The 26,391-nt window shown below is 40.5% G+C and overlaps 1 protein-coding gene across 13 annotated transcripts in view; it reads left to right on the top strand.

Moving 5' to 3' along the window:
* Window positions 1–26,391, top strand: part of SEPTIN11 (septin 11) — a 182,661-nt gene that overhangs the window by 69,127 nt on the left and 87,143 nt on the right. For 4 of the 13 annotated variants that reach the window (XM_081303774.1, XM_081303775.1, XM_081303773.1 and 1 more), the window contains 4 exons: window positions 3,197–3,293; window positions 4,170–4,338; window positions 11,220–11,352; window positions 12,950–13,137. In XM_081303774.1, the coding sequence (XP_081159900.1) occupies window positions 3,197–3,293; window positions 4,170–4,338; window positions 11,220–11,352; window positions 12,950–13,137 (587 nt within the window). The other 9 variants (XM_081303776.1, XM_081303782.1, XM_081303778.1 and 6 more) reach the window with 7 other exon arrangements.

Raw genomic sequence — 26,391 nt, forward strand, 5'->3', positions numbered from 1 at the left:
ACAAATGACTCTCCTGGAAGATTTTCTTAGTAGCAGCATTGCAGAGTGGCTAGAACCTGCACTGGGGACCTGAGACTCCATTTGGAGTCCAGATCTACCACTGCAAGTCTTTTAACCAGCCTGAGCCTTAGTTTCCCCACCTATTAAGTGGGAGAGTTAAACAGGATGATCTCAGATTTCCTTCTTACTCGAATGGTTACTGATTTCCAAGACAAATCTCAGCTCAGGTGGAGATGCCATGTGTGCATTCTTCTATAGAACCGCAATATGGGATCTTAGTGTAGGGTTCAGTAAGCATGAATAAAATCATCTTTCTCTTTATATCTCTCTTCATCATTTTTTTTAAAGCCTTAATGGTAATTGAACCCAGGTTCTCATTCATGCCACCAAGCCTTTTTTTTTTTAATTTGCTCTAATCAGTTATACATGACAGCAGAATACACTTCGATTCATTGTACACAAACCGAGTACAATTTTTCATTTCTGTGGTTGTACATGAAGTAGATCACACCATTAGTGTAATCATACATATACATAAAGTAATGAAGTTTGTCTCATTCCTCTATCTTTCCTATCCCCTGTGCCCCCTCCCCTTCCCTCTGTCCCCTGTGCCCATTCATCCCATGCCCTTCCTCCCCTTATGGATCAGCATTCATTTATCAGAGAAAACATTTGGCCTTTGGTTTGGGGGATTGGCTTACTTAGCATGATATTCTCCAACTCCATCCATTTACCTGCAAATGCCATAATTTTATTCTCTTTTAATGCTGAGTAATATTCTATTGTGTGTGTGTATGTGCGCACACATACATATCACATTTTGTTTATCCATTCGTCTTTTGAAGGGCATCTAGGTTGGTTTCACAGTTTCGCTATTGTGAATTATACTGTACATTGATGTGGCTGCATCATTGTAGTATGCTGTTTTTAAGTCCTTTGAGTATAGACCAAGGAGTGGGATAGCGGGGGTCAAATAGTGATTCCATTCCAAGTTTTCTAAGGAATCTCCATACTGCTTTCCAGATTGGTTGCACCAATTTGCAGTCCCACCAGCAATATATGTGTGTGCCTTTTTCCCCACATCCTTGCCAACACTTATTATTACTTGTATTCTTGATAACTGCCATTCTGACTGGAGTGGGATGAAACTTTAGAGTAGTTTTGATTTGCATTTCTCTAATTGCTAGAGATGTTGAACATTTTTTTCATACATTTGTTGATCAATTGTCTTTTTCTGAGAAGTTAGGCAAGCACTCTTAATACTGAGCCACCTCTCCATCCCCCCACCTCAATCCTTTTAAATAATGTTTCATGGTTATAAAATTAAGTTTGCATTGAACTTCCTAGAAAGAAAATATCCACAAACTTTTACTCTCTTTCTCTCTTTGTCTAATTAGTAAGACTGAAGATCTTTGACATTCCAAACTAATCCTGCTGTTTATCAAAAAATTTTCTTTTAGGCTTTTCATGCAAACAGTTCATATGAAACAGAATCATATGATTCCATATGATGTGTATGTAGCTGAGTAACACAGATTCCCCTGGTGGTTGCTTTTGATGCATTGAATGGAAATGTTTCCTTGGTCATCGGACCAGAATGTTAACTAGAAAGACCTTTGAGTTCCTGAGCTTCAGGGACCATGGTTCAGTTTCAGACTTTGAGTGTGAGAAGGAAAATGTGCTTTCCTTTCTCCCTTCAGAGTGGTGAGATTAACTAGGAAATTTAAATAATCTTGTTTCTTCCACAAAGTCCCACTTGAGAAACTTGAGGTGAGGATTCTGCCAAGCTCTCCGTGGAAAAGGATTTGACTTGAAAACATTCTCCTTCTCAATGGATTTGTAGGAGAAGGATATTGGGTTGTAATTCTAAGAGCAACTCTATCAAATCTCTTTATTCTTGTATGCTAATAGAAAAACAGAATTAGTTTCCTCCCTACCCCCAGAGTGTAGCCATAACTACCAAATAAACCATTAGAAAAGAGTCAGTTGTCTTGGACACCACCTATGCTTGAGATAAATCTGAGTGGAAGGCTTGATTCAGTATTTTGGGCTAACGTGTATTTCTGACTTGAAATTTGTGCAGTGATCAGCTATCTAAATAGTTCTGTTCAATAGAAATACAATGTGAGCTACACAAGTAATTTAAATTTTTCTAGTAGTTACATTAAAAAAATGAAGCATGAATTAATTTTAAAAATTTACTTAATCCTAATCCAGTATATCCAGAATATTATTGTTTCTTTATGTAATGAATTGAAAAGTTATTAACATGATCCTTTAATAGCAAGTCTTTGAAGTTTTATAATGTTAGTACATCTCAATTTGTATTTTCAATTTTTATTAACAATGCTTAATCTGTATTTACAATTCATTAAATTTATAGGTAAGATGGGCCTGGTGGTACATGCTTGTAATCCAAGCAATTCAGGAGGCTGAGGCAGGAGGATCACATGTTCAGTGCTAGCCTGGGGCAACTTAGTGAGACCCTGTCTCAAAATAAAAAAAAATAAAAAGTACTAGGATGTAGCTCAGAGATAAAGCACTTCTGGGTTCAATAACTAGTGTTAAAAAAAAAAAAGAAAGAAAATTTATAGTTAAAAAGTAGATTCACATGCTTAGATTACTCCTAACATACTTCTATGTGAAATAAGTATCAATCCCGCCTCCCAGACAAACGAACAAACAAACAAAAAGCCCTTTCCCTTTAAATTTGTATGTACTTTGCCAAAACTGGTCTTTTTTTTTTTTGAAGCGTAGTAAAATGCTGTCCTTACAAACAACAAGTTATGTTGAACAGGAAAACATTTTATATTGCTTTCATTTGGAATTTACATGTATATTAATTAAAAGCAAATAAAATTAAAAAGTGAAGTTTTGAGTTCCACAAACTATACTTCACCTGCTCTGTGGTCACAGGTTGTGAGTGACGGCTGTGTTGGATGGGGCACATCTAGAGCTTACTGTATGGATGCTACCGCTTCTGCAGTTTTCCCTTCAATCTAGCTCCTAACAAGTATTTGGCTGTAGGGTGTAGGATACATGAGCTAGAGAATCTTCTATGTGTTCTTCTGGCCCACCTTGTGTCTTGCCATGAAATAGAGATTCTGCAGAAGGAGGAGCTTGCAGAGGTGGGTGGAGAAACAGACTCTGTTGGACCTGTGGAAGATAACCACACTCCTCTTCTGTTGCTTGGCAGGTCCACCTCCCGTTCGCAGTGGTTGGCAGCACCGAAGAGGTGAAGATTGGCAACAAGATGGCAAAGGCCAGGCAGTACCCCTGGGGCGTGGTGCAGGGTATGTCCATCACGGGAAGGCGACTCTAAAGTCAGTGCTCGGGGTGAATGACCACAATTCTTCCCTCCCTGTGTTGGGAAGTGTAAAACGGGCAGGTGGGAGTAGTTGGTGTGGTGTCATTCCTGGCTGTTATCAAGGTGAGAAAGACCCATGCAGGTAGACAGACAGTAGAGAGAAGCAGCTGCCAAGCCCTAGTGGCAATGAGGTGACTCCTCTTACTAGCTTTCACTGGTTGTGTAGGAAATTCAGCATAAATTCCTAGAAAATAAAAATTTCCCCAGGAGCCTGAACCAGTTGCATCAGCAAAGTATCAGAAAGTACGAAAAAACAATTTCATGCAAACAAGAGGATGACTTGCTCAGTCATCTCTGGGAAAGTTGTCTTCCAATTAAGTGTTATTTCAATAAATATTTGGTAATTGGGAATAATGGTGGTATTTAAAAACTGCCTGGTACAGTTCCTGATGGCATGGAATGATAGAAACAGGCCTGGCTTTGGACCAGATGATATGGTGTTTGAGTCTAGACTCTGCTACCTCTTTTTGGGAGGTCAGCTTGCTTATCAAAGCCAGGCTTCTTTATCTGCAAAGCAAAAATCACAAAGTTTATTGGTCGAATGATTGTGAAGGATAAAGTCAAAATCTGTAAAGCTCCTCTCTGAGTTTTTGCACAGAATAGGCACCCGGCAGTTAGCCTTACCACCATTAATGTTAGTTTCAGTGCTATCTGAAATCCTTTCTGATAGCTGTAAAACACCTTTAGCTGGTTTTGAGATTTCAGAGAGTTCAGAGTGATGGTAGCAACATCTTGGAAGCATCTAAGATTTTCTGTGATGTTGCTAATAGCCCTTTCTCCTACTTTCCCCCATCATTTGCAGTTGAGAATGAAAACCATTGTGATTTTGTGAAGCTGCGGGAGATGCTGATTCGAGTGAACATGGAAGACTTGAGAGAACAGACACACACCCGCCATTATGAGTTGTACCGGCGCTGTAAGCTTGAGGAGATGGGATTCAAGGACACTGACCCTGACAGCAAACCCTTCAGGTATGAGGGTACCCAGCTGTTAAGTGTCTATCTGGCAGTGCTGGGGGTAGCACATTGGTGCATCATAGAAAATGCATGTTGGATTGGGGTGTTGGTGATGGAGTGGCCTGGGGAAGGAGATTCAAGGAACATAAAGCCAGGCACTGTGATAACCACTGTACCACTGTATTTGAATTATTGTAACTAACTAGAGTTGTAGATGATGAAACTCACAGCACTGAAAGAGTGTAAGCAACCTAGCTAATACCCTACAAGTAAGTGAGGTGGGTGGGATTTGAGCTTCACTATGTTACTCCTGAGCCCAGGCTCTTAACTGTTAGGTTTGCAGAGTACAGATCCTGGTCCATACAGTCCCCCCACCCTTTAGTACTGGGGATTGAATCCAGGGGAGTGTTATCACTAACATACCCTTTTTAATTTTATATCCTCAACCCTTTTTAATTTTTTAATTTTGAGATAAGGTCTCACTAAATTGCTTAGGGCCTTACTAAGTTGCTGCTGCTGGCCTGAAACTTGTGATCCTCCTGACTTGGCCTCCCAATTTGCAGGATTACGGTGTGCGCCACTGTGCCCAGCTATTGAGCCACACGTTTTTGCCAAATAGGTTTAACTTCTCAAAGCTCTTGGTGTTTTTGAGCGCTCTTACTAGCTTTCAGTGGTCCAGTACAGTTCTAACAACAGAGGAGTAGGAAAGGGAATAACTTTTAGAAAATGTATATATATTTTCCCACATCATTGATGGATGGAGATGTAAAGTTTGAAAAGGAGTAATGAATGTAGAATTATTGCCCTAACAAATGTGCAGTTCTTGCTAGAGCCCAGTGGCAGGGAAAGGATTGACAGGGTTGGAGTACTGGTGCCCACCAGGCTTGGTGATAGAGGCACAGCTCTGGGTCACCCTGGAAGGTGAGGCTGCCAAGCCAGGTCGCCACCTTCTGGTAGAGGAGAGGATTGTACCCAACCTATTTCTTAGTGGAAATTTGAATTGAAATGATGTGAGGTTTGTCTGTGCTGGCTGCCTCTTCTGATTGGAGGCTGCAATGCCTTGGAAAAAAACTGTTTTCTTTCTCTTTTGTGGCTAGCCCAGAAACATTTTGATATCCACAGAACCTGAGGCAACCTGTGCTGTCCCCTGGGTCTGAGCTACTTTGGGGAAAGAGAAGAGGTTCATTTTTTTTTTTTTTTCTGCAATTCCTTTGGAGGTAATTCAGTAATGCCTCCGCTGGTCCCCTGCTACAGTGCTATTGGGCAGGCCCATGGGCATGTGTGTATTTGGTGAGAATGAAGACCCAAACAAAGGGCTGCTCACCAAGAAGTTAACTTCTAGCTTGCATCATGCATCCCGCCCTGGGGCCTTATAAAACTGACTCTCTCCAGCCGTGTGAAATGTTACTTTCTTAGTCTAGGGATAGGAGGCCTTTTTGTCTACACAGGTTTAGGTACCTTGAAATGCATTTACCAAAGAATAGTCCCACAAAATTAGGCTCATTCAATGGTTATTAAACCTGATAAAAATAGTTTTTGTATAGAAAAGGCTATCTTTAGTATTTCATAGAGTATTTGTGTTCCCGAAATAAAACAAAGGAACTGCCATAAAATTGGATTTCATTCACTGGATTCATTCAAATCCAAGCCACCTCACCCCTGGTACTGGAAATTGAACCCAGGGCTCCACGCATACTAGGCAAGTGCTCTGCTACTGGGCTACATCCCCCACTTGTTCAGATCCAGCTAGTGCTAAAGAACACTGGGAAAAGTTCCTGGGGTTTGGGTTTAAGTCTTGGCCCTGTTACTACTCACATCCTTAACCCATCCAGGCCTGAGTTTCTTCACTTGAGCCAGATCAGGGACAGATTAGATCTAGCACCAGGACTCCTTATAATGGACCGCTTCTGCGGGCCACGTGGTCTCATCATAAGTTAGCAATTCTACTCTTGTCAATTGAAAGTGACCACAAGCCATAGTATAAATGGGCATGGCTGTGTTTCAGTAAAGCTTTATTTATAAAAACAGGTGGGAGGGACTCACATTTGGTCCTTGGGCTATAATTTGCGGAAACCTAGACTAGATCATAACCTGGAGCCTGTGAATTGCTGTAAAAATTAGAATGTGTGACTGAGTTTGTTAGAGGTAATTTGCCTCCCACAGTGTTCGGAACCATTCAGCACAGCTATGTTCTTTTTAATTCTGAAATCTGTGGAATATGAAGAGTCTGTGATACTACTGTTAGCTCTCTACCACCACCAGAAGGGGCCAGGTGACCCAGGGCTCTATAGGTTTCTGGGAACCTGGGGATGCTGGGCATTCCCCCCAGGTGCTAGCTTGCCACCTGCTCTGCTGTCTCTGTCGCTGGCGTTTAAATTAAGGCATCTCCTGCAAGCCCAGAGTAAGTGCCCACCAGAGTAAGTGGAGCTGGGCGGTTCCAGCAGAGTTTCTGCAAGGCTGGGGAGTTGCTGGGCCAACCCATTCCTCTGACCACTCTGTAGACAGGGCTTTTAGGATTGGTGAGAGTAGTCATTGAGCTTACCTGACTCATAGAGAACTTGTCTCCCCATTTCCATTTGGTCCCTTTTCTACTGGCCTAAATTTCCTTTTTGATGATGAAAAGGGAAAAAAAATCATACTTACAAATTTATTACCAAGATCTTTACTCTTTACCCTATATAAGAAAAAAATAAAAGTAGGAAAAAACAGACCCTCTAAAAATGAATACTTTGTATCCTCTCAATAAATAGGACCCTGTTTTCCATTTAAATTGGAAAGCTGCTCACTCAAAGCAGGTCCCTCTCACTACTAGAAAGATCATTTAGAACAAAAAAGTTGGCATTGGTTTATACATGAAGGTAAAGAGCAATGTGAGATGAGTTTGATTTCCTTTTCTTGGAAACGACTACTTTAAAAGCGCTGAGCCTTTCCCCTAAGGAATCATTATCCTACCTAGCACTTCCTGAGCACCTGGGACCATGGAGGGAGGAGTGGAGTTAGGTGACCTCATGTGAAGGACGGCAGAATTTAGGAAAAGCAGAAACGACAGTTGATTTCAGGGACTTCCCAGAATTTCAACTTCAAAATCATCAATCCTGGATATTCGTAGGAGATTTTTTTTCCCCATATGAATTTAGGATGACTTTGGAGGAATCTAAAAACCTTAATGTTTTTTAATATCCTCAAAGTAGATTCCTATGTGGGTGTTTGCTGAAATTTATCCTTTCCTTTAAGCAGTAGTGTATATCGTGTCTGTAATAGAGAGTGAACTTTAAGATCAGTTCTAGTAGTGACAGCTGTCACCTGTGTGTGTTACATAGTGTGAGAATGAGGAGCTGGGCTGCCAGTGACGGGAGAATTCAGGCCTCAGAAGCACACCAGAGGCAGTAAAGCTAATGGAGTCTGGCCCTGGGGTTGTCCTTGAACCTGCTTGTGTTTAGAGTGCTGTCTCTGTTGTCTCCTGGCAGAGAGCACAGATATCCAGGCTTCAGCCTACCCTTCCTGTGCCTACTCACCCCCGTGTATGCTCACTGCTGCCCTGTAGCCTTGGAACTCACTTCCACCTAATGAGGGCAGCCATCTCTTCCCTGGACCCAGGGCCCTCTTATTCCATCTCTCTTTCTGAGTGGCATTTTAGGGTAAATGAGGAGAGAGGACTTAAGCCGCCACTGGACCTGATTGTGTCTCCTTTGGCTATTCCCCACTTCTTTTTTTTCCTGAGATACCATTGCCCTTTGTACAAAAGTCCCTGCTCAAACTGCTTCCTCCTCCTCACAAAAAGCCCCTTCTTGACTCACCACTAGTCAGGCCACAGAAAGTGCTCATTACCACCACTGTGTCAGAGATTAAAACATTTTGAGGTCCCTCTTGCCCCTGTGAGAGTTTTGTTTCTATTTTTTATACTTGAAATATATATATATTTTTAGTTGTAGATGGACACAATAACTTTATTTTTATGTGGTGCTGAGGATCGAACCCAGTGCCTCACACATGCTAGGTAAGCGCTCTACCACTGAGCTACAATCCCAGCTTCTGAACTGGAGTTTGATACCTGGAAATATTAGGGTTTCTACAGTCTCTGGGTAATAACAGCTCAAATGGTGGAGGTGCCTAGGGAATAGGACTCTGTGGATATTATAGGTTTTCTAAATTATTTTTAAGTAACTTAATTTTGTTTGGTTTCTTGGGCTAATGTTTTAGGATTCTTTCTCATATGTTGCTATGTTTATCGTTTCCCATGTCAAAGCTGGTTCACATCGTAGGGTACAGAATAATTAAGTAGTAGCATTTGTTGAGCCCTTTTCCCCTGTGCTGGCCCAGGGAACTACCAGCCTGTGGCTGAGACCAGTCTTGCTAATAGCAAAGGTGCTCTTAGGCTTTCTCAAGGACCGGGCATTCTAGACAGGAGTTTGGAGTATACAAAACATTTTCCATTGTGATCAGGTGTCAACACACCAACTCTTCTGTTTGCACTGCACTCTGTTGCTTTCTGTCCTAGTCTCGATCTTTTTTTTTTTTTTTTTTTTAATCATGATTGAGATCTATGATTGAAAAAAAAATCTATGATTGGACTGTGATACATAGTTTGAAAATGTATTTCCAGAAACTGGGGCATGGGTTAGGTTGTGGTTGGGACTAGATACAACAGAGTCATTGTGGGAGTTCTCAGTATTTGGGGTAGCATTACTCAAACCACATTCTATCTGTGAGTTCCTTCAGAAAGTTCCTATGATAAAACATTAAAACAAGTCCACCTGTTTCTTTCACTGATGGGCTTCTCAAATAAGCAGTGGTTAGCCAGCTGGTTACCTGTGATCTCCCAGGAAGCATTTCAAAACAGATGTTACCTTAGCCAGATGTTCTGAATCCGAATCTCTAGGAGTGGGCTTGGAAATATGAATTTAGAAAAAGTATACTCAGGTGTGCCCGGTGTGCTGCTGTGCTGCCAGGGGGGATGCCCTGTGCATTGTGAATCCTTTTAAGGAGAAGCACACACAGCACCTAACTCTCAGTTTTGGAAACCTCATTCAGAGATCCTCTCTTGAAACTAGGTGGTGATCTCTAAAACACCACATGTTGGGTATTATTTCTATGAAAAGGTATTCCATTGCTTGTTAGAAGAGAGATGTGTTAATTATACTAAAATCAATAGAAATTGAGTTTTCTGTAACATTTCATAATAAGGACAAGTCATTCTCTTCCTTTGGCAGTTTTTTTTCGTACCAAGAATTGAACCCAGGTGCTTAACCACCAAGCCAATTTTTATATATACACAACCCCAGCCCTTTTAGATATTTTTTTAGAGGTAGGTTCTTGCCAAGTTGCTTAGGACTTCACTAAGTTGCTGGCTTTGAACTCGTGATCCTCATGCCTCAGTCTCCGAGCCACTGGGATTACAGGCGTGCACCCCCATGCCTAGCTTCCTTTGGTAGTTCTGACCCACATAACAGTGATGAAGAGTTTATTACAAGCTGACAAAACCAAATTCATGAATTATTTATAGTTTTCTTGCCAACAGAATTCAATCTCTCAGTGACTATAGACCAAATAGTTCTATTAGTATTACCTAACATTAACACTGTCCAACTTGTGTTTGTCTCGTAATATGAAAGCTAAATATATTTATAGAAACTCAAGACTCATGGTTGTTCACAAGTAGAAAGGGCTGGCAGTGTTGGGGACTGGAGAATTTATTTCTCATAAACTAATAAGGGTGATAATTATAGAAGTGTACCATCCTAACTAATAGATTCTAATCCTAACCTAATTGTTCAGTTCATGCCCTGCCCCCCCTTCTTTCCATCTAATGTTTCTGTGGCTATTGTGGGGGCTTTACCGGGACCCTGGGTCCTCAGCAGTTTGTATTCAGTTTGTAATTTATCCCTGGGGTGAATAGGTCTATGGGTAAAGGTAGATATAATACAGACATTGTATTGCAGACTCCATACAACCATTGTTCTAGGGAAACTGATGGGGTAGGGGCGGGGATGAACACCTTATAAAATCAGCAGCTATTTATAGTGCACCTGTGGGGTGGGGTGTGTTTTCTTGATATTGTTACCAAAGGTAGTTTCTCTGTAAATGTAGTTTTCTCTGTAAATGTTCTGACTTAGAGATAAAGCTGCATTATGGCACTCAGTATAAAATATTAGGCTCTCAGTTCTGCAGACAGAAAGAAGATGGGGCTTAAAATGAAAATAAAATCCTTCCTGCACGATTTACATTTGGTGATATAACTTGAAAAGTAGCAGTTTTCTCTTCTACACTTAGAAGTACTCTTGTCTCTCTAGTATTTTCACTGAGTCTGTTTTTCAGATTGAGGGCTGGAGGGAGATGAGTGGAGGAAGGGGAATATTTATTAAGCACTGATTTATTGTCAAATGCTTTACTCACTTGTCCTGCATCTAATTCTAATAATCGCATCCCAGAAGGTAAGTGCTATTGTATCCACGTCTCACAGTTGCAGAGTTAGAGAGGCTGGTCCTTTCCCAAGGTCAGTCAGTTGGTGGGGCCAAAATTCAAATTTTGCTCTGTCTGACTTCATTCCCTGTTCATTTCACCCTTACTAGGCCACCTTCATCTTCTAAAACTCAAAATCACATCCTCAGCCCAGGCTATCTCTGTGTGAACGTGTGTGAGATAAAACTTGGCTAGTTAGTGATTTCCCTTAGTGCAGCATTGTGTTTATTGGCTCATTTCTGGTTTCCGATGCCCTTGTCTTTTCAATCCCAGTGTAAATAACTTTAAAAAAAACCTTTCATTCTATTTGAGCTTTAATATGGTAGGCAGCAGCTTTATCTGTTTTTTGGGAAGTAGATGGATAGAAATGATGTACACTGAAATTTCATAACAATGCAATGGCATAACCCTGCCCTTGATTTGTGGATTTTGAATAGTCTTCAGGAGACCTATGAAGCAAAAAGGAATGAATTCCTGGGAGAATTGCAGAAGAAAGAAGAAGAGATGAGACAGATGTTTGTTATGAGAGTGAAGGAGAAAGAGGCTGAACTTAAAGAGGCAGAGAAAGAGGTAAGCCGTCTGTCCTCCTGCAACAAACAAAAATCTAGAATTATTTTAATAATATATATATTTTTTTGCATTTTATAGGATTTCATGCCAGTTCAAGTACTTGCCGCACATATTTTATCACAGTGGCATACTAACCTGGCAAGAAGAGTGAGCCAGATATCTTTTTTGTTTTGGTTTGGTTTTGACAGTGAGATAGAACTGAGGGATGCTTAACCACTGAGCTACATCCCCAGTCCCTCCCCGGCTTATTTTTCTTTAATATTTTGAAACAGGGTCTTGCTAAATTGCTGAGGCTGGCTTTGAACTTGCAATCCTCCTGCCTCAGCCTCCTCAGCTGCTGGCGTTAGAGATGTGCGCCACCACACCCAGCTAGATAATCTTATCCTCATTTTGCAGATGAAAAACTGGGAACCATACAGGAAGCCTGATTTAGATCTTGGGTTTCTAGTCCTGATCATAGGGTCTTTGCAGCTCTGTGTTTCTTCAATTTACAGTTCTTGACATATGAAAGTCTGGATTCTGGAACTGTTATTATTATCTTAGTCTATCAGACAATTCGGCTGAACAGTGGAGGGCATTCTCTGGTGGGTTGCAGTTTGAAGCAAAACCCATATTCCACGTCTGTGCCCAGGTTTCTCCCTTACCAGCTTGCACTTCCTAATCTCAGCATCCCTCCAACCTTGGTACCCACCCCCAGGCCAAACTAACTGTGTTCTAAAAGTTTACATGAATTTTGAGCATAACACTCATCCCATTCTGTTTGAGAGAGAGAGAGAGAGAGAGAGAGAGAGAGAGAGAGAGAGAGAGATGGCTGCTTTTGCTGGTAAATAAATGAGTATCTCAAGTGCTTGACTTATAACTCAATGCTTCTCTAAATGAAATCATCTAAGTAACTTTATCTTATTTTAATTTATCTTTAAAAGACTAATAAAACTTGGAGGTCATTTGAATAACTAAGCACTCAATATGGTTTTGCTGCTGAGAAAGGAATATTGAGCTTTATTTGCTATGGCTTTAAGAACCAAATGGATAATGGGTAAAAATTTAAAATTACCTAGTAAGCATACCTTCCCTCTCTTCTTCCCTTTCTGCATCCCTCCCTCTCTGTATTTGTTTCTGAATGTGTCTGCTGGAAAATGAATCCAGAGCCTCATGCATGCTGGGAGGCACTCTACCACTGAGCTACACCCCCATCCTGTGATTGTGTTTTTTTAAAATATGGATATGTGTTTATATCTCTGTAGTCATTGTGTACGTCTCTTAAGTTAACGTGTTTCATACATAGTGAAAAGGAATCAGAAATAAAGAAGCGCTTTTACTACCAGGATGGATTTTTTTTGTTATCTTCTTTTTATCAGGGTTTTCAAGGAATTTTTAGCCCCAAGGAGCTCAAGTAACAAAGGAGCTTAGGTCTCAGGGATGCTCTGAGCACCTTAGCCTGGCTCCTCCGATAAGCCACCAGGCAGTACTTCACTCCTGCGATGAAAGCAACAGCAGCCACATGATGCAACTTTTGTTTTTGAGCAAATTCACATGGTCTACATTAGTAAGAGTTTCCTTCCCTTCTCCAAGCATGTCTGCCTCTTTTTCTCTCCAGCTCCACGAGAAGTTTGACCTTCTAAAGCGGACACACCAAGAAGAGAAGAAGAAAGTGGAAGACAAGAAGAAGGAGCTCGAGGACGAGGTGAACAATTTCCAGAAGAAGAAAGCAGCAGCGCAGCTACTACAGTCCCAGGCCCAGCAGTCTGGGGCCCAGCAAACCAAGAAAGACAAGGATAAGAAAAAGTAAGCAGGTGCCACCCCATCTACTGGGGACCTCTAACAATTTATTCCTCTTGCATGTCTGCTTTACCCATTGACAGACTGGAAACTGGTCTATTACCAGAAAAATAAAAAGCAAGTATTTTCTCTACAGTGCAGGGAAGATGATAAATGTTTTTAAAAGTATTTTTAAAGGGTACACAAGGATTAATTTATAAAACTTGACCACGTTGATCAAGCAATCAGGATGGACTAACCTGTCATCTCCCATAGCATCGTCTGCACCAACACTAGGATTCTCAGAGAAGACAGGTTTATTTCTCTTCAGTACCTCTGAAGACAGTTCTCATGATTCTCTTGATAAAGAGCATCTTAAAATCTTGATTGTTCAAATTGTTTTCCCACTCTGTGTTGTAAGGCCTGGCAAGCCAGTCATTGAGAATCATGTTCCCAAACTAAAACAGCGGGAAGAGCTGCTTGTAGCCACTGGTTTTCCCCTAAATTCAACAAGGTGGTGAATGATCTTATTGTGAAATGCAGTCAAAATGCCCTTCCCCTTAACATACCCTGCCAACCCTCAAGTCTCACGAAACAGTTTTTAATATTGTCTTGAGTCAATGTGCCAAAGGTTCAGATTCTGCTCTTGAGTTGGTCACTTCTTAGAACGCTCCAGTAGCAGCTGCCTGAACCCAGGGGAGATTTGAGCTTCCTTGAAATTCTGTCACTTGAAGCTCTCCTTTGAATCTCGTTAAAGAATACAGAGTGAGTTTTATGACAATAGCTGCTGGTTATAGTAAATATGATGATAAGAAGGCCTTTGAAGGAAACCTATGTGGTGGCCCAATGGCAAGCCCACAGATGCCACCCTCTTTTGTCTGTTTAACCTGCCATACTCTTAGGGCAGCTATGAAGCAACTCGGAGCTTGTTTGAGGATTCTTGCTCTTCATCCTTAGATGCCATAGGGTTCTAGGGAAAGAGCAGGCAACTAAGCAAACAACAAAAATATGATACTCAAAAAGGCAAAGATTACATTCTTTAAAAATATAGCACATAGGATTGAGTGTCTGTGCAATCCTAATTGAAAGGGAAAAGTGAGCACAGCCATTCTCCCCTTATAGTAAAGATCAAAATGTGTTGCTACTGTGACACACGGAGAGAATATTAAGCTACACTTTGTACACTGACTTGCCAAGTAGCAGGAAATGTGTCAAGGGTAAAGGGGCAGGCATCTTTTCTAAGCAATAACAGAAATAGTTGGTGAGGATGAGGTGTGATTTTAACTGGGGTGGATACAGATGTAAGTGACCAAAGAGGAGTCCAAGGGCCCCAGATTGGTTATCCTGGATTAATTCTGAGAGAATCGGTTGCTCAGATCATAATCCAATTCAAGAGAATGCTTCTTAGCTCTGTGTGTTGGAAGAGTATCTGGGTGATGTGGTCCACACACAGATTCAGAGGCTACATGACTCTTCTAGTGAAGACACACGAAAGCCATTTGGCTTTGTACCCTCCATCCAGACTAACCTGAGATAAAAATAGGGTGCACGTGTGTATGGTATGTGTGTACATGTATGTCTGTAGGTGTGGATGAGAGAAAAGGCTGCTGATTCAGCTTAGAGAACCCAAAGTCTAGGTTTCCTTCCCCAAAACACTAAAGTGCGTCAAGGTACAAGTCTTCAAACTAAAAATGTTTATAGAAGACCAGCAATGTTGAAGAATATTTCATGTATACTGGATGTGCCTTTAAGTAATGGAAATCCCAAGAGCTGATCAATATTGTGCCTCCATTAAAAAAATCTACGTAGTAACCAACTTCCCAGCACAGGGAGGTTTTTTCCTTGCCCCTTTGATATTTTAGCTTATTTTCTTCCCATCTTGGGCCTTACCAATTAAGCTTTTAAAGTTTACATGACATCTGTGTGCATTCTGTTTTAGCTTTATGTATATATTCTCCTTTGTTACTAATGGCATTAGACTTGGTTCATAATAGTTACCAGGTTCTGCGCCCCACAATGGCACATATTTTTTCATATCTCTTTTGTATAGTGAAAGCTAGTTGGAGGCCTGAAGTGTCATAGTGGAAAAACAAAAATCCACCCCTCTTATTGCCTGTGGCAGTGGAAGGGTTTGGCTAGAGAGGCCCACAGAAAGATAGTAAGCACTGCAACCAGAGGATCACCTCACACACAAACAGCCTCTTCCTCTTAGTGTAGCTGGATCAGGTGCCAGAGCTGCCATAGTCACCTCTTAGGAGCTGGCTTTGTTTGGGGTAGAAAATTTACTAAGACATTTTTTCTTTTTTGAATCTGCTATGCTTCCCCCTTCAAGCTTACCTGAGTTTTTCTAATAGTTTAAAATTTTCTTTTTCTATTCTAATGACACGCTCCTTTTTTAACATAGGTAAGGCTTTATACTTCTCCTTGACCTGTAGTGGCATGAGAGTATATAACATTACCTAAGATTACAAAGTAGAACTAACCCTGGCACTGCCATTAGCTGGACCCCACCTTCTGCCATCTCTGGCCACCAAGTCACTTTCCTTGTTTGCGGCTACACCACAGTGGTGGGACTGCCTGAGGGTAAGTTGTTCAGTAGACAGCATTCATCTCTTCTGAAAACAGTTTGCACAATTGCCAGTAGGCATTAGCTGGTTAAAATGCATCTAATCCAAAAGAAAGCTTTCAGATTCATCATTTAAAAACTGGCATGGAGTAACAGTTTACCCAACCATCTACTCACCTTTGTTTTTAAGCACACATACATTTTGATTTTTGCTAAAGAATTAAAGTTGCATGTTTTTGACTTGCCTAAAATTAGACATGGATCTTGGGTTTGGCATTGCTTTGTTCCTAAAAGAGGGGGAAAGCTCAGCATTGCAGTAGCTGTAACCATATAATGATCTTTTTGTGTCCTTCCCAACTAGATTAGTAGCATGTCTTCATCCACTATATTCTAATCCCCAAGCTACTGTAGATGTTTCCAAGTCATTTGTACAAAGGCATTTATTGTGTATTTATTCTCTGACTCCTTTAGCAGCTCAGAAAGTGGAAGATGAAGTTCCTATTCAGTGCTAATGTGATAACAGCATCCAGTAGATCATGGTTGTGTGTTATTTGAGAAAACAAAAAACCAAACAGTAAATCCTTCCACCGGAACATGCAGTGGTTTCAAGAAGTCACTTGTGAATTCTAAATTACATGCAAATGGAAACTAACCACGTGTTCTTTGATTCAGTATTAAAATTTTGCTTTTGCTTGTCATGTAGAATAGCCTATTCCGATTTTTGGTTTTTAATTTCTGTCAGTTCCATAATCATTGCATGAGCATTCACCATCACTGAATGCTGGTGCTGGCGCTCCTAATTTTTCCTTTCTTTTTTTAATTTATTATTATTTCTAACTTTTTTGTTTTGTTTTTAACTTGCAGTGCAAGCTTCACATAAAGCCTGGCAAGCCAAGGATGTTCCCGCATTCACCTGCTTTTGCAGTAATAGTGTATCTCTGCCATCTGTGTCCTTGTTTTATTTTGTTTTGCCCTTCCCCAAACACCAATAACTCTTAACTCATTTTGCTGAATGTTGTCGGGTGGTGGAAAACCATAGAACAAGGGAATAACAGCAAAGGCTCTGTGCAGCTGGACTTTTGTTTCCGGAAATTAAATGATTTGCCCTTTATGCCTGTTCCGAATGGCAGCGGGAAGCATGCCTGTTACTTGTATGTCGCTTTGGATCGAGGAAAGTGGGTAAAATGCTGCCTGTACGTCTGATGTGAAAACTTCTCACCGCCTCAGCAGCTGAACTAAAACCCTGAATAGCCATGACAACAACTTGCATTTTCTTGATTGTTCATCTCCATGATTGCACAATCCCGAACTCCCTGGTTTTTTTCTTCCACACCAGCCCCAAACTAAGATAGATTTGAACGTAGGCAGAAAGGTGGGTGAGCATCATAGATGACTTTTACATTTGCATGAATTTTTGTCTTAATGGCTAACATTATTGGCTTGAGCTTGTGGTCTGTTCCAACTGTCTCCCCTCAGGGGTTGAGACTGCATCTGAACACCCACCCAAAGCCTGGCCGAGTTGGCACCGACTGGTGTTAGAAAATGATGATCATGTTCACGTTGGCCAGTGTGTTTTTCATCCTCCCTCCGATCAAGATCTCAAAGGTCAGGTCCTATATCACTGATTGTAAAAGAATCTTCCACTAAGGAGGATGGGCTTCCCACAATCTATTTACAGTGGGGACCCTTTCCTACATTTGCTCTCAGCAGGCTGAGGCACTGGACATTGGTACTTGTAATAAAACCATTCACTAACCACGAGAGAAAGTTTCACAAATACTTCACATAAGAAATTTGCTATAAATTGTGTGTGTCATCTGTAGCACAAAGTTGAAAGGACATCATCAATTTAAGGTAAAACTGAGAAGGCAGGCAACAAAACCCATGAGTCCAAAAAATAAAAAGGAAAGAAAAGAAGTTCAACTTCACTGCCAGTTTCCTTGCTAATGTTTCAGATCCAATTGTCTTGAATGAAATTTCCACACTTGTCCCCTCACCATGACTGACTCTACTTGCCCTTGGTGTCTCAGGCCCACCGTCTCATCCAGGGTTGGGACTAACTCATATACCAGGACATATACTACCTTCCTGATTGGTATGGAGAAGGGCATATCTGATCTCTTTTCTGTGCCAGTCCTTTCGCATGTTTATCTTTGTATATGCTTGTTCCCCTGATCCCAACAAGATCCTCCCAGCTTTCTAACCCTGTCCTCTCCTACTTCTTACTTAAAAGGATAACATTTCTCATGAACCCAACACTTTACCTCTAGGTTTCCTCTCTGACCATCGCTAGTTGCATATTAAGTTAAACAAGATAGAATATGCTGCACCTCCCTTCCCCTGACACACACTTTGTTTTTAAAGTAATAAGTATTTGATTACAACAAAGATCCCCCCCAACCTTCTCTTTGTCCCCAGTCATACTGAGGGGAAAGAAGGGACACTCTCCCATGAACCTGATGTAGGCTTAATTAGGCAAAGTAAGGAAATGAGTTTCACTGGAATGCAAACTAAGCTGGGAAAGACCCTGCCAACTAGACCAGCAGCAGTTATGGTCTTCACAGGTTGAGAAGCCACTAGACCATCATTATTGTCTTAGCTTTTGTTTGTATAGCAGTTCTGAAGCTGGCTGTCCAGCACTAGACGGCATGCCGACTCTAACCATGGGCTGCGTTTGCTCCTATGCTGAGCACTACACAAAAGCTTGAATCTTTGTGTCATATGCTTGTTCCAACCACTGCTTGTGTGAGCATTTTTGTGCCTTGTAACCAGAAAACATACTTTTCAATTCTATTTCTCACATCCCTGAAAGCTTTTAAATATGAGCCTAGCATGAAAAGCATCCTGCTGACTTTTTGATTCCAAGATGATTGATTGATTGGATTGATTCTTTTTTTTTTGCATTAAAATTTACACAGCAAAATGAATCAGATGGAGAGTCAGGGAATAAAAAGTCAAAAGAAACATATAGAAGCTTTTTTCAAAAAAATGTGTTGCTTCTGAACTTTTTTCTACCACTGCTCCCCAGCCCTGTTTAGTTTGTTATTGCTGCTCTTTTTCTTTCTGTATCTATGCCTTTTTTCACAGTAGTCCTTGGCTCTGCACGGAATAAATGATATCCTCAAATCTAATTGGATGTGCTTTCGCCTTTGCATGTAAGTATAGTAGTGAGAAACCTTCCAGATCTTTCTAACGCTTTAAAATTAGAGAAAACAAATGGGATGGATGGATTTTCTTTTTCCTTTTTTTTTTTTTTTTTTTTTTTTTGAGGGGGTAGGGAGAGAATGGTCTGAGTAACTTTTCTTCTAAACAAATTAAAAATATCTAAAGTGGCCATGTTTCCCCCCCAACAATGTACATGTTTTTCAACTCCTTGATTTCAATGTGGAAATTGGAAATCCTGATCCCAGCCTGTGTTCTGCACAGTATCATGGGCATCATTGGATGTTACACAGAGTCCTTGACTCTGACGTTGTAAACTAGAATGAGAAACTGCCACCTTCCGCTGGAGCAAATAAAAAAGAAAGAAACCTTTTGTGCTGGGCCGACTTCATGATCACTTAAATTTTGGATCTTGATAAATGGGCTCTCCTTGGTGCTAACAGTAACAGTGATCATTGTTTTGTTTCTTTTTCTTTTTTGGCCAGTTAGTTCCAGTTCCTCCCCCCCCCCATCTTCTGTTCAAATATAATAACCATCTTTTTCCTTCTTCTGGACTGTACATACCCCCAACAGTTGTATGTGTTGTAGGATGTGATGGAAGAGCACGTATGGGAATTTATTGCAGGTCAGAGACTGGGTTTTCCCAGCATAGGCTCTGCATTAATGGTCAAGGTTTTGTCTAAAAAGGCATCATCTCTCAACCAGGGAACTGTCTGATAACAACGCTGGGCAAGCTGTCTTGTAATCTTCCTTCCCTGCTTTGTAACTCACCAGCAATATGCATATTTTCCATATCTTGTGCACCTCCGATGAACGCACATGTTTTCCTGACTTTCTTGATGTATCCATAAATGTTTCACACATGGTTTGTTGAGTCGGGTTTTTCAGCTGTTCCTGGCCCACGTCATGCTGTCTCTGTGCGGTCCAACCTGAACTGTCCATTCAGATTCCTTGGCTTTGCCCCTTGCAAGTGTCTGGAATTGTCAAGTCTCAGCTTCCAAAGTCCTGGTTCTGTTGGCAGGACATGTGCGATGATTCTTTAGCGGGAATTATGACCTACAAAGTCTAGTTTGTATGTAGGTATGAAGGGAATTTTTAAAAATAAATTGAAAATTAAGCTGTGAACAGCATTAGAACTTTGTCTATTTCTTAATTTTTAAAATATGCTGATATGCCTTAAACTGTAGCTGTAGATTCTTGTCATTTTGCTGTTTGAAAATAACCGATGTGTTTTCTAAAACTGTTGTGTAATCTACTTTCAGTGTTAATGCAGAATTGTCATATATGTAAGATGCATGTTAGACACTTGTCTTTTTTAAGAACTAAAATAATTGTATTATTGTGAAGTCTCATTTTTTTCAAGTATGAAATTAATCAGCAGCGTGCTGCATAATTTGGTGTCTGTTAAGGTAGGAGAGTGGTGAACAGGTAATCTATGCATATATCACCAGTGCCAAGACATTAAGCAGGGGAAAATATATTTTTACCCAAACATTGTTTTGTGTGCCCTTTTGTGAGTTCTTTTTAGTCACTGATTGATATCCATATGGACATACACGTGCTTATTATATTGGATAAAATAACTAGGGATGGCAGTGTCTCACGCTCTCTTGCCTTGTGTGGTGGACTTCAGATGCTGCTCAATGGGCAGCTCCAGCTTCTCCAAGACACTTGCCATGTCGTGTCCTGCAGCTCACGTATGGTCCCCGCCCCCTTCCCTCCATTTCTGTCCCTGCCTGCCCTGTGGATTCACGTGTCTGGGTGCCCAGCAGAAGTATTCTCTTCTCTGACCTGCGCCTGCGGTGCCCACGCTGCCACTGTGCCTCCAGCTGTGCTCAGTGACATCATCCCTCTAACTGACACATCGCTGTTCTTTCACAGCTTGTTATAGAGAAGCACTTTTTTTTTTTTAAGGTTTTGAGAACCAAATTTGAATCTGAACCTTTCTTTTTTCTCTTCTGTAGCTTCTTCTTTATGTAACCATCCTGTTGACAAGCCCTACTCTCTCCTAATGGACATAGAGCATTAGAAGAGCAGGAGCTGTCTGTTCACACGTGTTGGGGAAGAGTTACCTCATTTCCACCATCGCCTCCCGTTCTTTTAAAGTCTGGGTCAAATATTGCACTGCTGTTTGTATTTGTCAATGTTTGTTTACAAACCACTGCCCACAGTGGCTACCGAAGTGACTTCACTACCAAAAATAGTTTAATAATATTAATTAAAAGAAAAAAAGGAAATAGAGTGAAACAGAAAACTTGGGCCCAGACCCAAGGTCTTGTGCCGGAATCCTCTTGCTTAGCTGTCATGTTCTTGATGCTGCTGATCCAAGAACTCATGGACCCTAACCTGAGGTGGACCCACCTCCAGGGCAAACTTGATCTCATGGTAACTCCCGACCTCTCTGTCCCATGAGCAACATTCTGAACAGCCCCATCAGGATCCTCACTACCATCAGGTCATAAGAGCTGGGCAACGTGTTCCTTCCTTCTGTTAGTTTTGTGGGCTTGTGGGTTGTTTTGGTGTTTGGGATTTTTTTTTAAACATTTGATATTGCATGAACAGAGATGGCTGCAATTGTTTCCTTTGGAGTGTCCTATTGATACAATGTTTTTATTTTTCAGCTGACCATCTGCCTCTTGAGAAAGAGAAGTGGGCATCCTTCCTTTAAATTCAGGAACCATTGTTTTATTTGACCCTTTTTCTGTTACCTGCATCTCTTATACAAGTTGTTTGGGATTGGGATTCTGCTTTGGGAGGTTTTTTTGGGGAAAAAATTATATAGTTTTGTTTTTTGTATTGGTTGTTCAAACTTACTTTTGGTATCAAAATTATGCCAGTTTTAAGCTCACTTCAAGGGGAAATATGAGTGAAGTTTAAGTCACAAAATTCTGTTTAATATGTTCTCTTCATCTTAGACAAAACTAAAAAAAAAACTCCCCTTTTTTGTTACTAGGGTTTTTGATCTACGGGTCTTAATCATGTTTAAAATGAGTAGATGACTTTTCTGCCTCTGAGGCTCAATTTATATTTAAAGATACCTTAAAGTGATTTTTCTGATCCATCCCTGCCTTTTTATTTGTTGTGAAGCTCTGCTTTACCTTGTGTCCATGGTTTTTCACCAGGACCCGTGTGTCCTGTACCATGAGAAATGAACCCCACACAAGCACATTCCAGCTCCCTCCCACATGACAGCATCCTTAACATGGGCTGATTGACATTGTCTTCTCAGAGTGACCCAGAGGTTTTTGCCACACTGTTTGCAAAATATCTGCTGGTCATGAAAGCACTGGATCACTTCAGATACACCCACATCCAAACGCACACTTTTGCCATTTGCATGAGTCTGATTTCCAGTGCTGACTTGGTTGTGATGAGTCAGATTCAGGGCTCCATAACTTAAATAAGCTCTACCTGTTGTACAATTTTCAAATTCAACAGTAGATAGTAGATCATAGTCATGCCTTTGAAGTTACCTTCCAAGTTCATTGCTTACCTATAGTTTTACTTATTTGCATCTTTTCCAGCTCTAGTAGGTAGATCATAAAAGTACTATTGGTAGCATGAATTGGTCAGGACCCTAGGAGTGGTCCCCTCTGTATGAGAAGGTAATCTATGCTTTTGTTGGGCAGTGAGATAAATGATGAAGCAAAGTGGCTGGTGCTTTGATTCCTGGAAAGAGGTTACTTAAAGCCATGAGATGAGCATTCGAAAGAAACTAAATGTAAGTCAAGTCAGATTCATCTGTGCCATTAGATAATGAAACCATGAGTCAAGAGCTGTCTCCCTCATACTACACCACAATTTGTAAAAACAGAAATCTGGTGATGGGATCAGTGGCAGTGTAAGGGTTGCAACTCTTTGATACCAGAATATAACACATTATCATAGAATTAAACATGTAGGTCTCATTGAAAGTATAATTGGCTTTATTCTTAAGCCCCTTATTTTTAATATTGTATCAATTTTATACTATTGTTTTAAGAACATTCTGCATCAGTTGTAAAGATTTTTTTGAGCAATGTTTAAAAGTCTAGGTAGTATTATTTTTCTAAGTAGAGAAATGTGTGGTCTGAAGTTGCTATTCTTTTTCAATCTTAGCCCCCAGGTTAGAGGCAGTCTAAGAGTAACCTTGATAGGAACAGAGGCTGTTCTTAGTAGGTTAGCCTCCATTCAGTAAACTTAGGGGAGCCAATCATGGACACCATTGTCAAGTGCCTTGCTATCTCTCTAAGACTGCCAGATTTGGCATTTTACCTTCGGTGGCTCCTTTTTTCAAGTGTTGGCAAAACTGGTAGGTTCTCAAGTTCTCCTGACTGTGAAAGGGGTGTGAAACCACCCTGGGGATAATGATCAGCAATAATAAAAATACTAGGTTATCTCAAACTAGATAGTGGAAAAGAAAAGCAAGGAGAACTTAGCTGTCAGAACATATTTCCATGGGTGACAGCCTTTTAATTTTTCATTCAATCTTTTAAAAATATTACTTGATACTAGATACAGACTCTGCCTAATACAGGCACAGTCTAGATGGTCCCCTTAAGATTAGTACAACACAAGAATAAAGGAGACATCTGATCTTCTGAATCGGTATACACTGAGCCACAGCAAATGAAAATAAGGCATTATTCCAGTGTTTGACTAAACCTTCTTCCCCATCAACAGTACTTGTATGAAAATTCCTTATTTATATTTTTGTCTACCATTAGCACAGATTATGGGTAAATAGTTATGGTTGTCGAGAAGCTTAAGTACATAATTTTTTGCTGTATTTAGGTGAACTTTCTACACAAAACCTTTTGTTTGACAGATGATTTACCATCTTTCTACCGTGGAGATTGACAGTGAGGGCACGGGGGCCCACTTGGAAGTCCCTTGTGCTTGAATTGTTATGACTGTGGTATCTAGTCCTTGTGACTGATGCCATCTGGCTTTCAGATCAATCTCCAGAGAGCAACTGTCATTCCCAGGGCTGGTGAAGGAACTGAATATATTCATTTGTGAAGACTCATGTAAGCCTTTTCAACATTGCCATTCCTGACTAGTAACTCTAGAAATGCAATCTGCTGGTTGTCAGTGGAACATCATATGGAGTGCAAGAGTCCACATCTGCCTCAAATCATTTGAAGTACCATGAGTTGAATGGCCTTCCCTTCCTTTGTGGAAATTGTCTTTCAAAATTATGCCTCCGGAGAGGCAGAGGCTATTTTAATGAGGTCTGTCCCACAAAAGAATGAATGTGCACATGTGTAAAGAGTAGAATAACATTCCATCAGGAGGTGGGCATAATCCAGGCATTCTTTGTACATGCTTTTAGAACCCTGATGAGTTGCAGATCTAGCTCTCCTTGCTTTTTACATCCACCCATACTACTCCCTTTCCATAAACTTTATTCTACATAATGCACCAAACGTACATTAGGTGCACTTCTCCCTCTACACCTCCTAAGCATAGTAAATTTTTGGAGTGAAGGAAAAAGTAAGCCCTTTCCATTGCTAACTTATCTGAAGATAGATTATATTCTGAATAGCAAGAGAGTCCCGTTACCAGTTGCATTTCTATGGTTCTTTGCTGGAGTTTGCCCTTCATTTGGGGGTATCTGCTGCCTAATAAAATAAGCTGTTCCCAGGAAATAAGACACCAGTTCACTGTGTCTAGAGCTATTTGAGAAAAAAAATTTTTTTCCTTCTTTATTACCTTAGCTATTGTGTAACATAATAAGACCAACAGTTCTGACATTTGATCTGCTATGAAGATTATATGTTGAGTCTAAAAGAGTTCTCCCTCATCCTTAACTCAGAAGCTCAGAAGCGGGGAGCTACAAAACTAGAATTGTGAATTCATATTTCTGTATAAGCCATTGTTGGTTGTGCATTGAAGAAGAGTAATCAACAGATGACAGAAGTGGAGTTGTCCTACACATCAGTATTTTGTAAAACTAACTCAATTCATCACTATGAGGAGAAAAGGTTTTAATTCCTTGATGCATGCTGGCTGTGAACATTTATTTACTGTCCTAATGACTGGTGGAATCCAACTCAAGCATCAAGCATCAATTTTATTTCTAGGCTACTTTGTAGGACTCACAAAACTCACTAATTAGGATGCTTAATTTGTAAAATTGGTCTGGGTTTTGTTTTGTTTTTGGTTTGAGACTGGGTACCCAGTCATTTTTTTACCCTTCTCTGATTTTGCTGACGTTCCGTTTTACATGCATCCTGTACCTTAAGTGATCTGTACTAGTAACTGCAAAAATTGTTGATGCAGTGGCACTTAGTAACCAGGGCAGTGTTCAACTGCTCATTACCTTAGATGAAGCCCCCCAAAACTCAATTTCTTTCAGAAATTTAAAACAATGATTCTTTTTCTGGAAGCACCATCTAGTGGTCAAAGCTCAAAGCATTATTTAATAAGTATAGGAAACTGTTGTTAACATAGTTTAAACGCTAATTTCAAGAATTTGAGAGGCTTTAGAAGTGACATTTACATGTTAGTCAAAACATCCTGATGTCAAATAGAAGGGTAAAGGTTTAAGACGAGTTAGAAGTTGAACCTCTTTCAAAATTCTTGGCTATGTGGTACTGTACAACTCTCTTAACCCTCAATTTGATAATGTAAACCAGAGATGCTTCTCTCAGGATGATTGTGAGAAAGTTTGGCACAGTGTCTTCCCTTTTCAGTTAAAGAATGTACAAACTAAGAAAAAAACAACAACAAAAAAAAAAGAATGTACAAACTACCTTAGAAGATAAGCTACCCATCATGTTGGCTGAGCATCATTAGCTTAATAACATTTTCTGCTCAAGGGAAGAAGCCACCATGCTGATTTGGGCAGTAATGTTCAAGCACAACTTGCCTTCTTGCTTCACGAAGAGTTAACTGGGAAGCTTGACCATCCAGGTATGTGAGGAGTATAGACAACACAAAAGTGGTTGGCTCTAACATAGAAAAGAAATAGTACTTCTTGGGTGGGCAGACACTGATCTCTCAATTCCCTCAACAGTGGGAAGCCAAGGCAGCTGAGTCAAGAGCTACCCTCTAGCTTTCTTCAGAGACAAAAGGCAGTGTCAGGAATATTTCTCACAAGTGTGTAACATTTGCTTTCTTTGGTGTTTGGAAGCACTCATTTCCAGCTCTCCTTCCCCCTCCACACTAAGACAATCGTCCATCTATAGGGAAAACATTAACTTCTCCACAGGTAACTAACTTCATATTATTCTTTAATAGTCTCTCATAGTTTCATCTTCAAGAACTACAGCATGATCTTTCCCTCTTCTGTGGGAGTATTAGAGAACTACTTTATGCCCATCAAGTTTCCTAGCCTTTCCAGAGGCTTCATGGAATGGTTTTATAACCACCAGGAGGCACCAAACAATTATGATACAGTTTTAAGTTCCCAAATCTTGGCTGTCATGCCAAGATACTAACTTGGGACAGATTAAGTTTTGGATAAAACAGGAATAGTTAGAATATTCTTAATGAAAAGTTAGTTCACTGCTATTTCTCAAGCTAGAGTTTTCAAAGAGACCATAGAAAGTGGGCTGGGTTCTCTAGAC

This window comes from Spermophilus citellus (assembly GCF_964194105.1).
Source record: "Spermophilus citellus genome assembly, chromosome: 8".
Lineage (NCBI taxonomy): Eukaryota > Metazoa > Chordata > Mammalia > Rodentia > Sciuridae > Spermophilus > Spermophilus citellus.